At 43.6% G+C, this 17,520-nt stretch overlaps 1 protein-coding gene across 2 annotated transcripts in view; it reads right to left on the reverse strand.

Moving 5' to 3' along the window:
- PACRG (parkin coregulated) overlaps nt 1–17,520 on the reverse strand; it is a 495,432-nt gene that overhangs the window by 153,056 nt on the left and 324,856 nt on the right. The window contains exon 5 of one of the 2 annotated variants that reach the window (XM_007657764.4): nt 5,586–5,684. The exons of the other annotated variant lie outside the window; for it this stretch is intronic. Coding sequence (XP_007655954.2) covers nt 5,650–5,684 — 35 coding nt within the window. The 3' untranslated portion in view covers nt 5,586–5,649. Of the gene's footprint in view, nt 1–5,585; nt 5,685–17,520 lie in introns of those variants that run through there. 2 annotated transcript variants of the gene reach the window in all.

Here is a 17,520-nt window from a genome sequence, read left to right on the forward strand (position 1 = left end):
ATTAATAAAGAGCATTTTCTGAATGCCAACCATGGGCAGAGCACTTGGGAGAAAACATCAGAAGAAAACGTAATCTGTAACCTCGGGGATGTGGTAGTCTAGCTGGAAATAGAGGCAGACAATAATGAACAAATAGGGGGAAGTGGCCAAATAGCAACGCATGTAAAATTGTGTTGCCAAAAGCACAGTGAAAACTAGTGAGTGCACAAGTGCTGAGATAACAGAAGGGAGGCTGTGACCTGGGAAGAAGAAAAGGTAATTGGGGAGATCCTCCTAGAGAAGATGGGATTTCAAGAAGGTTTTGAAGATGGGGAGAGCTGTGCTCTAGCAGATGTGAAGGGGAAAGGAGTTTCAAGCAGGAGGAATTAAGCACTTAAAAAGACATCAGGACTCAATGTGTCCTAGTGAAAAAGAGCCTGGCATATCACTTCTCTGTTCTATATATTCTATATGTTCTCTGTTCTATATCTGTATCTGTTCTGTTCTCTGTCCTGTGGCTCGTTTCCTCACTGACAAAGTGGGGATTAAATGGTAGCTCTCTTTCTCCTTAGACTATGAGCCTCGTGGGGCAGGGACTGTGTTTAGCACTGTGCTCGGTACATAGGACGCGCTTAGCAAATACCATTATTAACGTTAGGCTACTGTATAGGCTGCAGTACTTCCTGGTTGACATTCACATTATAACAAGGAATAATAATGTTGGTATTTGTTAAGTGCTTACTATGTGCAGAGCGCTGTTCTAAGCACTGGGGTAGATACAGGGTCATCAGGTTGTCCCACGTGAGGCTCACAGTTGAACCCCATTTTACAGATGAGGGAACTGAGGCCCAGAGAAGTGAAGTGACTTGCCCACAGTCACACAGCTGACAAGTGGCAGAGCTGGGAGTCAAACCCATGACCTCTGACTCCCAAGCCCAGGTTCTTTCCACTGAGCCACGCTGCTTCCCCAAGACCCCATAACTGAAGATCTGCCTTCTATTTCCTCTCCCTCGCCAAGTTTCATCCCCTCCCTCTTTTCCTCTCCCCTCCAAATCTTCCATCCATACGTATGCTGTCCAACACCTGGCCTAAATCTCCACCCGCAACTTCACCTTTCCCACCTGCCCTCCTTCTCTTCCTCGGCTCTACTCAGCTGTGCTTGTGGAACCTTGCTTAGTGGAAAGAGCCCGGGCTTGGGAGTCAGAAGATGTGGGTTCTAATTCCGGCTCTGCCACTTGTCTGCTGTGAGACCTTGGGGAGGCCACTTCATTTCTCTGTGCCTCAGTTACCTCATCTGCAAAAGGGGGATGAAGCCTATGAGCCCCACGCGTGACAGCCTGATTATCTTGCATCTACCCCAGTAACAGTGCTTGGCACATCATAAGCGCTTAACAAATACCATCATTATTACTATCTGGTCTAATTCTCATTCATCATCGATGGATTGGTTCCTGACCTGCCTACTCGGTGCCTCCAGTCTGCCTGGCTCGTGTTCTTGAGGTTTGCTTGGCACACACCCCTCCACTTCTTAAAACCTCTAAATAATAATAATAATAATGTTGGTATTTGTTAAGCGCTCACTATGTGCCGAGCACTGTTCTAAGCACTGGGGTAGACACAGGGGAATCAGGATGTCCCACGTGGGGCTCACAGTCTTAATCCCCATTTTACAGATGAGGTAACTGAGGCACAGAGAAGTTAAGTGACTTGCCCACAGTCACACAGCTGACAAGTGGCAGAGCTGGGATTCAAACTCATGACCTCTGACTCCAAAGCCCGTGCTCTTTCCACTGTGCCACACTGCTTCTCTGCATATCCTTCCGCATGAAGGGAAAATTCCTATCTTGCTCATCAAATCCCTCTGTCTTGCTTATCAGCTCTTTAAACCCACTTCACACAGGTTCTTCACTCAGAGGCTGACCTAATTAGCTCTCCCAACTGTACCTGACTGGGGACTCTCCTACCTCTAAACTCTCTCTCCTATTGCCTCCCCTATCATGGAACGCCCCCCTCTCTGTAAAATCTACCAGAACACAACTTTTCCCATCCTTGAAGCCTCCTAAAATCCCACCTCTTCCAGGAAGGCTTTCCCAATTATGTCACAACACTCTTGCCAGCCTCAACACTTACTTATTTTAGTCCGATTTTCCGCACAGTTTGACTTTTATTTTTATATTCCATTACTTATTCAGCTATAGGATCCTGATCCATTTCTCTTATTCCTGTTACAACTCTGTTCTTCCTCTTGCTCACATTGCTTGCCACTTGTCAGCTGTGTGACTGTGGGCAAGTCACTTCACTTCTCTGGGCCTCAGTTACCTCATCTGCAAAATGGGGATGAAGACTGTGAGCCTCACGTGGGACAATCTGATGATCCTGTAAATCTCCCCCAGTGCTTAGAACAGTGCTCTGTACATAGTAAGCGCTTAACAAATACCAACATTGTTATAAATCAATCAACCAGTGGTATTTATTGAGGGTTTACTAAGTACTAAGCTCTTGGAAGAGTATAATACAACAGAATTATAACTGTGCAAAATGAGCTTACAGTATAGAGGGGGGGTCAGATATTAATATAAGTAATTTATAATATATAATGTAAAGACATCTAATAATAATGATTATTGTTATTATGGTACTTGTTAAGCACTTACTACACACCAAGTACTGTTCCAAGTGCTGGGGTAGATACAAGTTAATCAAGTTGGACAGAGTCCCTGTCCCAAACAGGGTTCACACTCTTAATCCCCATTTTATAGAAGAGGTAACTGAGGCCCAGGGAAGTTAAGTGACTTCCCCAGGGTCACACAGCAGGTATGTGGCAGAGCCAGAATTGGTACCCAGGTCCTTCTGCCTCCCAGACCCATGCTCTATCCACTAAGCCATGCTGCTTCTGATAAGCACGTAAGCGCAGTGGGGTTGGAGGTGGGACAAAAATCAAATGTCCATCTGATTTCTATCTACTCCATTAGACTGTAAATTCCTCGAGGCCAGGGAATGGCACATTGCTTCAGTTGTACTCGCTCACCGGTCTAGTACGCCCACATAGATTTATGGATTAGGTACTTTGTCAGCTATCTGTTTCTCACAGTTCCATGGCCTAGATCTGACCCCTGACAGAGCTATAGGGCACTTCCCTGAAGTCCACTCAGAGGGCAGAGCTCTGACCTCAATTAATGGTGGGTCACCTGCAAGCCCAAAGAGTAAAGAGCAGAAGGCTACATTTAGTCAGTTTCTGTAAGCACAGATCCTTTTATATCCTGATGCATTTAGACACTTAGTCCCAGATGGACTGAGAAGCACTACCTAAAATTTCCCAATTACTTTATGTTCCATTATCTACTGAAACGACATATTTGCCCCAGAGAAACATTCTTTAAAGAAGCTGGGCACAAGAAACGAGACAACGGAATTTAGACATTGATTTTTGACTTTCGTTTGCAGTTTAGGACTAACTAGAAAGGATGGGGAGAAGATTTTATTTTCAGTTGGCTAAAGTTCAATAAGGATATAATAAAACACTGTTATAGCAAAAACTCTTTCATAGTGAAATTCTGGCAGAGCAAAGGCCAATTCCTTTCAGTGTGCTCCAATACAGCCCAAATACTGTGAGAGCAAATCCGGCTTGCCATTAGACTGACAAGTCCACTGAAGCACAAGGATTTTTCTATTTTTTATTTTAAACTAAATCCTCAGCATTCTATTAGGAATGCAGAAAGGAAGTCTTTCATAATGAAATCAATAAAGGGTGTGTGGGTTTCATGAGAGAGCTATTTTTAGGATCTATCAGTATTTTCCTAATTTCAGTGGACATCTCATCCCTTTCGAGGTAGGAAACTGCTTCCTTTAATTATACCCTCTTTGAAATATTTGTGAATCTACAGTGTGGGCTGCTGATCACCTTGTAAATTTTATGGGAAGGAAGAGAAAGAGTGTCTTTTCAAGAGATCAGGGACCAATGGATGTTCAGGTATTTTGTTCATTTCTATACATATTAGGGTGGCAAGCTCGCTGGTTAGTTTCAGAGAAGCCATGCATATAGCAGTGGATTCCGGCCAAACACCAGCTCTCCACCAAACATCAGCGAACCTGGCAAAATGTCAACGAAACAAACATCAAGGCACTGTTCACCACTAATTCCACTTCCAAATTCATTCCAGGAGCCTAAGTACCAATACGTATATCTGTTTAACAGAGGCCCAGGATAACCCCCAGCCCCCCGCCCCGATCCCCTATACAGTCTTTCCTGTTATAACACTGTAGTTGCATTCTTGAAATCGACTGCCTTAGTGGAAAAATACATTCTGTTCAGACATCGCTTCCATTGGTAAACAAGGACTGATGAGGAAGGTGGCTCAAAATCAATACAAACAATACAAAGAGCGGGTTTGGGATCACCAGGTTTCTGACTTTCAAGCTGATTTCAAACAGTGGGCACTGTGTTTCTGGGTCAGAAAGATTGTACCAGTTCAGTAGCATTTTACAAGGAACTAATTTGTCACTGCTTTAAGGTAAATGTTTCCAGTAACCATATGGTAGTAGTGAACTTTAAACACTTACAGTTAGTTCCCTATTCCCTCTACCTACTCTATTGCACTGTACACTCCCAAGTGCTTAGTACAGTGCTCTGCACATGGTAAGAACTCAATTAATACTATTCATTTCCTGGTTGGTGCTTAAATGTGAGGGACTGATACAGTGTTTCTGATTCAGAATCACAACACTTCATGACACTCTGATCCCCTATTTCCACATTATATTTTCTCCACACTGTGCACTAAAGTTACCACCGGAATGACTATACAGGGTCCCTCTCCCCGCTCCTCCAAACTGAGAGAGGCCTGAGGCCTGAGAAGTGAGCAAGGCGATGCAAACTTTTTTTTATGGCATTTATTAACTGCTTACTATAGGGCCTGGCACACAGTAAGGGGTAGATACAAGGCAATCAGGTTGGACATAGTCCATGTCCCACATGGGGTTCACGCTCGTGATTTCCATTTAACAGTTGAGGCAACTGAGGCCCCGAGAAGTTAAATGACTCGTCCAAGATCACGCAGCAGACAAATGGCAGAGTCAGGACTAGAACCAGGTCCTTCTGATTCCTAGGCCTGCGTGCTAAACACTGGGCCATGCAAACTTATGCCCGCATTCCTCTGTCAGCAGTACTCCAACCCAGGGCCACACTGCTATTGCTATTTGAAATTTCCAGACACTTCTATTTTATAACCCTTCACTCTTCTTCCCATTCAGGAGGAAACCAGTGGCACGAGGCCCAAATATAATGCAGCCATGCCAAAGAAAAAAGCAGCAGAGGTTTAACCTTGAAAAGAAATTCCACACAAATGGCTTAAAAAAAAATCCTATGAAATTAGAATCGCAGAAAGATTTAAGTAGGTTAAGTACTAAGAATGCTCTTCAGAACCTTTTCTGAATTGAGATTTAGCCAGAACAATCTCTTACTGAAAATGCTGTGAAAAGATAAAGATTAAAAGTGATTAGAGCTTTTCTTAAATGCTCCCTCCTCAAGACAGAACTGTCCAAAATGGATTTCCTCTGAATAAAAATTCTGGAAAAGGGGTTACATACCAATTTAATGTACAGTGTGATACCTACTCAATCAGCAACTCCATATACATTACACTACCTCCCTCTTCCTTGGAAGTCTTCCTTTCAATTTTCAACAGATGCAGAGTTCTTCATTGTACCTGGGAGATGGAAGCACTGCTAGGGTAGGAGACTCTTTAATAGAAAACCTACAGAGGAGATGAACCATTTTAATGAAAAAGCTTCACAGCAAATAGTCATCAAATTGAAGCACTAGATTGGAGGGGCCGTTTATATGGACATGTTTCTGGTTCTGGAAAATGAATTTTTTCCCAAGAAATACACCAATCCCACCCACTTATTTTGTTGAGCGTGGGCTGCGTTCTTACAAAGCTCCATGTAAGTACACGACACTGACAACTATTTCTTCCAATGTGACAACGCGCTGCATCCAGACACAAAAACATTCCTGATTCTGCCTTTCCACTAGACTTTAAATGTGCAGCGAAAACTCTAGTTATGGCAGAATTGGGTGTCTACTGTATTGGCAGGTGTGGGTGTAGGGTAGGGTTTCTGAGCTATCCAAGAATTGCAAGAATCATCCATCCTGCAAAGACAACTGCGTCAAAAATGCCAACTCCCCACTCATCACTTTCAAAAATCCAAAGGATGGAGAGCACCACTCTTATTACTGAGAACAATTCATCAGTGGCATTTATTAAGTGCTTCCTATGCATGAGCACTGTACTAAGTGCTTGGGAGAGTACAATATAATGATAATTATTATCATTATGGCACTTGTTTAAGCGCTTACTCCATGTCAAGCACTGTTCTAAACGCTAGGGTAGATACAAGTTAATCAGGTTGGACACAGTCCCTGACCCCGATGGAGCTCACCGTCCTAATCCCCATTTAACAAATGAGATAAGTGAGGCCCAGAGAAGTTAAGTGACTTGTCTAAGGTCACACAGCAGACATCGGGCAGAGATGGGATTAGAATCCAGGTCCTTCTGACTCCCAAGCCCATGCTCTATTCACTAAACCAAGCTGCTTCACTAAATGTCACGTGAGGTGCCACTGAGATACAACAGAGAAGAGGCACAGCCAACTGGCAAGAGCACGGGTTTGGGAGTCAGAAGGACCTGGATTCTAATCCCATCTCTGCCATTTGTCTGCTGTGTGAACTTGGGCAAGCCACTTAGCTTCTCTTTTCCTCAGTTACCTTACCTGTAAAACTGGGGATTAAGATCGTGAGCCCCACGTGGGACAACCTGATTACCCTGTATCTACCCCAGCACTTAGTACAGTGCTTAGCACATGGTAAATGCTTAACAAATACCATAATTATTACTATTATTATAAACAGAGCTAGCAGACGCGGTCCCTGTCAAGGTTGCATAGGGGTCCCTTTCCAGACTCAGTTGAGTAAAGTAGTTGAGTAGACTCAGTTGAGTAGACTCAGAGAAGCAGCGTGGCGCAGTGGAAAGAGCACGGGCTTTGGAGTCAGGGCTCATGAGTTCGAATCCCAGCTCTGCCACCCGTCAGCTGTGTGACTGTGGGCAAGTCACTTAACTTCTCTGTGCCTCAGTTCCCTCATCTGTAAAATGGGGATTAAGACTGTGAGCCCCACGTGGGACAACCTGCTTCCCCTGTGTCTACCCCAGCGCTTAGAACAGTGCTCTGCACATAGTAAGCGCTTAACAAATACCAACATTATTATTATTAAAGTGACTATATCTCCCATGACTAGCGTAAAGAAAGTTCCTCCCCCATGCTCCGGAGCATATGGGGCCATTTAATCAGTCAGTGGCATTTACTGAGCATTTACTGTGTGCAGAGCACTGCACTAAGCTATTGGGAGAGTACAAAACAACAATAGACACATTCCCTGCCCATAGTGAGCCTACAGTCTTAGTGTGTTAATACTACTACTAATAATAATAATTATGGTATTTAAGTGATTACTATGTGTCAGGCACTGTATTAAGCGCTGGGATGTTGCTGCGGGGATGGGGAGGGGCACCATGCTCTACTCTCCATTGACACCTTCTCAACACTTGCATTGCTTTAGGGTGGGAGTAAACAGGGCACCGGTGTGGCCATTAGATTCAAACCGAGAATAAGAAAAGGAGGCTGAAGGAGGAGCTGAACCTTCCATGTAACCTCAGTGTGCTGGAGCTGGGCTCAGCGGCCTCGAAGGAGACAGTCAGGCCCCGTGATACACTACGGTGCTACTTCGGAACCACTTTTTGGAGAGCCGAAATAGAAATCAGTCAATCATATTTATGGAGCACCTGCTGATGACGATGGTATTTAGGTGCTTACTATGTGCCAGGCACCATACTAAATGCTGGGGAGGATACAAGCAAATCAAGTTGGACAGAGTCCCTGTCCCTCAAGGGGCTCGCCGTCTCAATCCTCGTTTTACAGGTGAGTAACTGAGGCACAGAGAATCATAATGATGGTATTTGTTAAGCGCTTAACTATGTACCAGGCACTGTCCTAAGCGCTGGGGCAGCGTGGCTAAGTGGAAAGAGCACGGGCTTGGTAGTCAGAGGTCGTGGGTTCTAATCCTAAACAGCTCCGCCACCTGTCAGCTGTGTGACTTTGGACAAGTCACAACTTCTCTGGGCCTCAGTTACCTCATCTGGAAAATGGGGATTAAGAATGTAAGCCCCATGTGGGACAACCTGATGGCCTTGTATCTACCCCAGTGCTTAGAACAGTGCTTGGCACACGGTAAGCACTTAACAAATACCAACATTATCATACAAGCAAATCGGGTTGGACACAGTCCCCATCCCATGTGGGGCTCACAGTGTCAGTCTCCATCTTACAGATGAGAGAGGTGAGGCACAGAGAAATTAAGTGACTTGTCCAAAGTCACACAGCTGACAGGTGGAATGTTTTGACATGAAAACAAAACAAAAAAACCCCAAAACAAAAAAAACTTCTTTCCTTTTTCAATCCCAGACTGGTACATCATTTTCCCAAGCAATTCTCCAAGGAAAGTGTTTCTCATTCACCTCACCACTTGAAAATCCAACTCCTAACGTAAACTCCAAGGCAGAAAAACTCAATTCTGCATGATCACATGGGAATCAGTTTTCTGGAAAAGGATTTTCTGAATGACCTGAAATGAAAGTTGTCACAAACAATTGGGTCTTCAGTCTACGGCCAAATGAGGAAATGCCACAGGACTTCAAAAACATCACCATAATAATCATCTTCAGGAAAAAAGTGTGAGGGCAGAGTACCACATCTCATTCTTTTTACTGCGGGCAGGAGCCGAGCCAGAGATAGAGACGATCTAGAGGAGAATGGCTAAACGTGACTTCTCTGAAATGCAACACGGCTTCAGTTCAAAACTCAGCATAGTAGAACTGATCTTTGCATCTCAACATATGCAAAAGAACTTCAGAGAGTGTCATCGAGATATGTCTACTGTACAGAAAGATTCCAGGATCTCTATTTGAATGTTATACGCTCCATGAAAACGTGGCTGCATTGTGAACCACTGTCTTATGAGATACGTTTTTCCATAGATTTAAATATAATTTGCCAGCTTCCTGTTCCTGGCACACATGATGAGCAACGTAATATTCCACCCTGACCTGAGGTACCTGACATGACAGACATAATAATGTTGGCATTTGTTAAGTGATTACTATGTGCCGAGCACTGTTCTAAGCACTGGGGGAGATACAGGGTAATCAAGTGGTCCTATGTGAGGTTCACAGTCTTCATCCCCATTTTACAAATGAGGGAAGTGAGGCACAGAGAAGTGAAGTGACTTGCCCACAGTCACACAGCTGACAAGTGGCGTAGCCGGCATTCGAACCCACGACCTCTGACTCCCAAGCCCATGCTCTATAAGTACTTTTTATTGGCGGGGAGGGGTGTTAAGCGCTTTCTGTGTATCAAACACTTTTCTAAATATTAAGATGGAAGTGAATTAGTTTGGATATAGTCCCTGTCCTGCATGGGACTCACAGTCTAAGTAGGAGGGAGAGCAGGAGAACTGAGGCACAGAGAAATGAAGTGATTTGCCCTAGGTCACACAGCAAGCATTTGACGGAGCTCTGATTAGAGCCCAGGTCCTCTGACTCCCAGACCTATGCTCTTTCCACTAAGCACATAGAGAAGGATCATGGCTCAGTGGAAAGAGCCCGGGTTTGGGAGTCAGAGGTCATGGGATCGAATCCAGGCTCTGCCACTTGTCAGCTGTGTGACTGTGGGCAAGTTACTTCACTTCTCTGGGCCTCATTTACCTCATCTGCAAAATGGGGATTAACTGTGAGCCTCACGTAGGACAACCTGATTACCCTGTATCTACCCCAGCGCTTAGAATAGTGCTCTGCACATAGTAAGCGCTTAACAAATACCAACATTATTATTAAGCAATGCTGCTTTTCTGCAGTCCACAATAGTTCCTTCTCCACTGTCCCTCTTGTCTCATCCCTTCCCCTTCATTACTGACCCATGCACCCCAATTTCAGTCCTGTCTGCCCTTCCTGTCTCCCCAGATCATCTCACCCTTTAAGAATGTGTGGTCGGGGAATATGCCTGGTATACTGTTGTACCCATGTTGTACTCTCCCAAGTGCTTAGTACAATGTACCGCACACAGTAAATACAAATTGACTGACTGAATGACTACTAGGGCTCCCGCCACAGTCATCTTCCCCAAGGTCTCAGGCCTAAGCTGTGTTTGCTGCCTCATTGATCTCTTTCCCACTCGAATTACCCTCCAGGTGGGACAGGGACTGTGTCCAATTAGATTACCGTGTGCATAGAACAATGCTTGGCACTTAGTAAATACTTAACAAATAACACAATTATCATTATTATTATTATTACTATTATTATCTACTCTTCCTGAGCAGTGCAGCTCATCTGAGACACCAACCTTCAATGCGAGGCAGGTAACCTCACTGTTCCCACTGAAACTTTGTACTGCATTGAGGAAGAAAAAGACTCTCTTCACCCTTTAAATGTATTTTAGTCTTCCTTTGATCACTTTACACTTCTAGCTTTGCCATTTATCTCCTGCTAACTGCTTAGCTGTATACATCTGCTTTCTTTTCTTCCCTTTCTGGGAAAAAGCCTGGATTTAAATGCCACGTATTCATTTTCCATTGTGTGTCTGTCCGAATTCCTTACGACCTAGATGGCTGTAGAGAACTGAATGAACTTGCAATAAGCTGTCCGATGAAGAGCCATCAAATTAGCCTTTCACGTGGAAAGTAAATGGCTTTCCAAACAGCTTATCCACAGCTCGGGAGGTTATGAGGAATTGAGTTGCACTCAGTTGCAGTGTGAAATATGGGTACAGGTCCTAGGTGGGAAATGGGAGAGGGAGGGTGGATATTTAATCTCCAACCGTTGGTGTCACATGCCTTAAAGGGGGTCTCTCTTCAGCAGCCACCCATATTTTATTTCTTACAGTCCCACAATAAGTGGGTAAATATTTTTAAACTCAACTATTTCTCCTATCCCTAATCTAGTTTCAAATGTTTCCCCCAGTTGACTGAAACTCCTTGTGGGCAGGGATCACCCCTACCAACTCTGCTGTAGTGAACAACTCCCAGTAATAATAATAATGATGGTATTTGTTAACCGCTTACTATGTGCAGAGCACTGTTCTAAGCGCTGGGGTAGATACAGGGTGATCAGGTTGTCCCACGTGGGGCTCACAGTTTTAATCCCCATTTTGCAGAGGAGGTAACTGAGGCACAGAGAAGTTGAGTGACTTGCCCGAGGTCACACAGCTGACAAGTGGCAGAGCTGGGAGTAGAACCCATGACTTGTGACTCCCAAGCCCGAGCTCTTTCCACTGAGCCACACTTCTTCCCAGTACTTAGTACCTCGCTTTGGACACAGTAAGTGCCAATCAATGCCATTCATGGGCTAATTGATTTTCAAACATTTTGTACTTTGGTGGCTGATGTTTCACCTTGGGACTTGTGCTTACCAACTTTTGTGAAAATGGGTTAAATTGGAAATCTCATCTTGCTCAAATTTATTTCCTCTTCTCCCACTCCCTTCTGCATCGCCCTTGAATTTGGATTTGCACCCTTCATTCACCCCTTCCCTCAGACCCAAAGCACTTAGGTATATATCCTTGATTGATTTATTTATATTAATGTCTGTCTCCCCTCTAGACTGTAAACTCAGTTTGGGCAGGGAACATGTCTACCAGCTCTGTTATACTGTACTCTCCCAAGCACTTAGTACAGTGCTCTATATATGGTAAGTGCTCAATAAACACCCTTGATTGCTACTGTGTGTGAGGACTATTTCCTCCAAGAATAGTGAATGGATGCTGTGTTTTGTTTTTCCATTATTGTCGTATCTGTCTACAGATCCCCACTGACATTGGAGACCCCAAATGAGAAAAAAACAGAAAATGACATCATCAGAAATTTAGGTGACCTATAACAGAGCCAAGGAGAGCCAGGTAAGCTCCCTAGGCAAACTTTGGGGTGTAAGATCCATGAATCCCCTCTGCCCCAGCCAAACTTCTGGCATGGCATAGTGGGTAGAGCACAGGCCTGGGAATCAGAAGGTCATGGGTTTAATCCTTACTCTGCCACTTGTCAGTTGCATGACCTTGGGCAGGTCACTTCATTCTCTGTACCTCAGTTACCTCATGTGTCAAATGGGGTTTGAGACTATAAGCCCCACATGGGACAGGGACTGGGTCCAACCCAATTTTCTTGTACCCACCCCAGCACTTAGTACAGTGCCTGGACCATTGCAAGCGCTTAACAAATGCCACAATAATAATGATAATTGCTGATGCCACATGAGACCAGGGTCCCGGAGAGTGGCATCTTGGAAGGAGTGGATGAGCCAGTGGATTTCCTGGAGAGTGATGGTTTGTTGTTGTCCCTGATACTCACCGAGGAGGCACCAGCAGGGAAGAGGCTTCAGCTAGAGGGCTGAGGTAATCCAGAAGGAGTACTGTGGAATTTGGGGCTTTTGGTGGTCTGCCATATTTTCAGGGGAAATGGGGACTCCATGCTGAAACAGTGTGTGCGTAATGGAATTGAAAAGCTACCTGAGAGCAGGGATAGTGCCTAGCTACTAACCTGTTGTACTCTCCCAAGCACTTTGTCGAATGCCCTGTACATAATAAGCACTCAGTAAATACCACTGATTGACTGAGTTCATTAACAAAATCCCCCACAAAAGTCCAAGAACAGCCCCGGTGGGCAGATTCTGTAATGGGATTTTTAAATGACTGAGAAAAATAAACATCTAATTTTGAATTATGCCTGCTTGGGATAAGGTAGTACTTTCCCAAAGAGTATTCTCCGAGATAGGAAAACCTGTGTGGTAACATTCAATCTTAGCAGAACAAAAGAAATACATTAGTCCAAACATTTCCACTGGGCAGATTGCTAAATTCGAGGGAGGGAAAGCACTCTCACAAATCCCATTTTCCAATATTCAGAACAGGTGACCGGAGAATATGGATTCACGGAATTACAGTTGAAATCTCGAAAGTGCTTAGTTGACTCTGTAGGCCGGTCTCAATATTTCTCTTCCTTCCTTGAAAACCCGAGTTGAGCTCAGCCTCCAGCTGATAAGATTTAACTTATTCTAGAGATGTAGATGGGGGGGGGGAGTACACATTAGATTAATTGCTCTGGGGTTGATTTCAATATTTTCATTCTAAAAAAGGCAGAGTAGTCTTCGAAAATCTCTCTGCAGTAAAAAGGGATCAGATTTGCCTTAAAAACTCTGACATGGGGAAGGGTTATGCAATGGGAGAGAAGTAGGGAGAGGGAAAGAGAGAGAGAGAAAATACGAGAGATGCAGGGGAGGCATACGACTTAAACCAATAGGCACAGATAATGCACACACAAATGAACACATGCCTACCCTCCCAAGGACACATACTTACTAGTGGTCGGCCTTGTCTTTGTGTATGGGAGGGGACTCAGAGCTCCCCTACATTCATTCAATAGTATGTACTGAGCGCTTACTATGTGCAGAGCACTGTACTAAGTGCTTGGAATGTACAAACCGGTAACAGATACAGTCCCTGCCCTTTGACGGGCTTACAGTCTAATTGGGGGAGACAGACAAGAACAATGGCAATAAATAGAATCAAGGTGATGTACATCTCATTAACAAAATGAATAGGGTAATGAAGATATATACAGTTATATATACCTACACCGACTGCTGCCTCGGCTCCAGCCCACCTTAGTCAGCCCCAAACGATTAGAAATGTACAGATGCTGCCCTCAGAGGCAACTGCTGCTGAGCAGTGAGAGCAAGAAACCCCGAATAGCTAGCGGTGGCTGCTGCCGAGCTTCTTGAGGTGGCAGGGAGTGAAGCATGGTGATTTCCACCTGCCGCCAGCTGAAATCCCAGGTCTGCCACAGCATCTTTTACTACCTTCCCTCCCTTATGGTTGCCTGGAAGCGACTGTTCATTTTCCTGATGCACCTGGCTGTGTCGGACCAGGGGGAGAAGAGGTGGGAAGGGGTGGAAGGAATGCTGGCTGGTGCTGAGAGAGATTCTCAGCATGAGGAGCCTGGCTTAGTGGATAGAGCACGGGCCTGGGAGTCAGAAGGACTGGGGTTCTAAGCCCGGCTCTGCCATGTGCCTGCTGTAGGATCTTGGACAAGTCACCTAACTAATCCCGGCTGCACCATTTGTCTGCTGTGTGACTTTGGGAAAGTCACCCAACTTCTCTGGGCCTCAGTTTCTTCATCCGTAAAATGGGGAATAAGACTGAGCCCCATGTGACACAGGGACTGTGTTCAACCTGATTAACTTGTATCTACCCCAGTGCTTGACACATAGTAAGTGCTTAACAAGTACCATCATCATTATTATTATCGTTAATATTTATTCTCTGGGCCTCAGTAAAATGGGGATTAAGAGTGTGAGCCCCATGTGGGACAGGGACTGTGTCCAACCTGATTAACTTGTACCTACTTCCGTGCTTAGAACAGTGCTTGGCAATAAGTACTTAAAAAGTGCAATAATGATAAAAATAGTAATAATGTCCAGGTACGCAAAACATGGTTTCCCACAGCAACCAACACCCCCAGTTTTTCTTACATGTTGCACTAGTCCAGTTAATGGTTCCGGAGCCTCCTGGGAGGAAGCAGGACAGGATCATGGGATTTGTAACAAGACTGAGACAAATCAAGCAATGGAATTGAATCTCATTTTCTTAGGGGAAACGAGATGATAATTTGGGTATGTAATCAATCAATCATATTTATTGAGCACTTATTGCATGCAGAGCACTGAACCAAGAACATGGGAGAGCACAGTATAACAAAGTTAGTAGACATGTTCCCTGCCCACAATGAATTTACAGGCGAGAGGGGGAGAATATATGTACAAATAGGTTTGACAACTATTTGCAATAGTATTAATTTAGGAAGTCCTTTGATAAACTAATCATTCTATAAGATGAAATAAAAGTTTATTTTCTTAACTCTCAGGAATTTAAAATATGCTTTCCATATTTACTGGTCCTTCAATTCTTATAAATATTATGAATAGTTGCATAATGTTTGTATCCTTTTCTATGGATTTTTTTATATAACTGTATTTTTTCAGTGCTCATTATGTGGCAAGCACTGTATTAAGCATTGGAGTGGACCCAAGATAATCAGGTCGACAGTGTCCCTATCCTACATGGGGCTCACAGTCTAATAATGAAATGAAGGAGAACAGGTATTTAATCCTCATTTTACAGATGAGGAAACTGAGGCACAAAGAAGTTAAGTGGCTTGCAGCAAGCAATTGGCAGAACCGGAATTAGAAACCAGCTCCTTTGAATCCCAGCCTTGTGTTCTTTCTATCAGGTCACACTCCTTCTTATGAAGCTGCACGGGATAGTGGATAGAGCACAGGCCTGCGAGTCAGAAGGTCATGGGTTCTAATCCCAGCTCCTCCCCTGTGACTCAGTTACCTATTCTGTTAAATGGGGATTGAGACTGTGAGCCCCATGTGGGACAGGGACCGTGTACAACGTGATTTGCTTGTATCCATCCCAGCGCTTAGTACAGTGCCTGGCACAGAGTAAGCACTAAAAAAACCCATAATTTTTTTTTCTTGATATGTTGATTAGCTGATCCTCAATGCAATTCTTAGAATTGCTACCCAATAGGAATAACTCAATGAGGAAAATATACCCCAGACTAGATTTATAAACTAAGACTTTCTACTGCTTTTCTATGTAAACCAGTTGGTCCTTCTTTCATATAATGGCATTTTCACATTCCATAAACTACTCATTAAAATTAATTTTCAATAAAGATAGATAGTGAATATTCTTAATCTCCCCTAGTGCCAAAGATAAAACAAAAAGTCTCAGGAATATTTTGCTGGAAAGGCAGAAATACTTGAGTTTATTCTTGATAGGCCTGAAACAAGAGTCACTTTTGATGCCCTGGGCCCTCAACAGCCTTCTGCCACAAAGGATTAACAGATTCACAGAACAACATTTAAGGTGTCCCAAGACACTATTTTATTCTTTAAGAAGTCCATTCCCTCTGAGAGGGGGCTAAAACTTCTTGTGCACCTTGGCTATATTGGTGATTAGGTACCAGTGGTAGGTATCCTCCTCTGAAATTCATAACTGCTAATAGTTGCAGAATTGTTACTCAGAAAGAAAGGCCTGGGTTGGGTGAACAAAAATGGTCATGGAAATGCCTATTGCGACCATGTTATAATCTGATAGATGACATCATCATCCAAAAGGGTGGCGTCACCAAGACTGTTTAACTTGCCCTTCATAGCTGTAAAGTGAAATCTATCGAGACAACTACTCATGTGTGTGGATCTTTGTGATTCATTTGATTCGGATGCCGCTGCAATAAGCAGACCACGTTTAATTCAAATAGGAATATTTTACAGTGACGTGCCTTGTATCCCCTACCAGCACAGATGGTATAAAAATGCTCAGTGATTTTTTCAAACTGCATGTCATGCTGTGGGAAGATACGGTTGAAATAAATACATTTTATTTTGCCTTGTGACATTTTCCCATATGATTTAATTATATAGAGAAGGGGACATAAGAGAGCTTTGCTATTAAGCAGGATCCATTATATGCTCAGGAGCAAATTCAAATCTTGTGCCTAGTGCATTTTTAGAAAATAAATTGTGTATGCCATGTAAATAATATGACATTTGTTGCAGTCAATTTGGTTTATGCATTTTGCCCAAAGGAACAGGTGATTCAAAGTTTAATTTGCCCCTCATCTACTTAGCCTTAATAACTTGGCACAGAAACCAGTTCTTGGGATATCAATATACCAATTAACAAAATAATTCTTTCACTGCTGGGTAGCTAAAAGGTTGATTCTAATTTACTTGCCTTGCCGCTCAGTGCAAAAATAAAACAAACATAACAGTCAGAGAGAAAAAAGCAGGAAGAGAAGGCAGATTCTGTGTCAGCTCTGGGCAGATGCAGAAGATTCAAGCACAATAATCTTTTAGATGTGCTAGTCAAGAAGTGGCACCACATAGACACTTTCTTCCCTATTGGAGAACAAAGAGTTTGAGCTCACACATTACTGAATATGAGGTATGAGCTTCCTGCCGGCAATCACCCTGAGGGGGGTGGCCCACAGGCAAAACAGTGAGAACTTTAATTAGAGGAGTTTTTCTCCATTCTAAGAATAAACACTTCCTTGTTATTGTCATCCATGTTTACACGAGCAGCAGAATGTTCAGATTCCTAGCAGGGATGGAATCTGGAACAGGAACAGTATTTTATGAATAATATATAAGTATCCACGCGATTGGGTATGTTTTAACAAATTGACGTTCATGGAATATTTGAAGCTGACTGATTTTCTGGTAATTTATTTCTGGATAGTTTATGAGTCAGCAGAGTGACCAAGTTAGATAACTCGATAGAAATACTATTAAGTGAAATGATGACTTTTCAAAACTTCTTAATTCCTACATTTCAGTCCTGAGAATTCTTCAAGTGGGAGATTTCACCTTCCAC

This window comes from Ornithorhynchus anatinus, chromosome 2 (assembly GCF_004115215.2).
Source record: "Ornithorhynchus anatinus isolate Pmale09 chromosome 2, mOrnAna1.pri.v4, whole genome shotgun sequence".
Taxonomy (NCBI): domain Eukaryota; kingdom Metazoa; phylum Chordata; class Mammalia; order Monotremata; family Ornithorhynchidae; genus Ornithorhynchus; species Ornithorhynchus anatinus.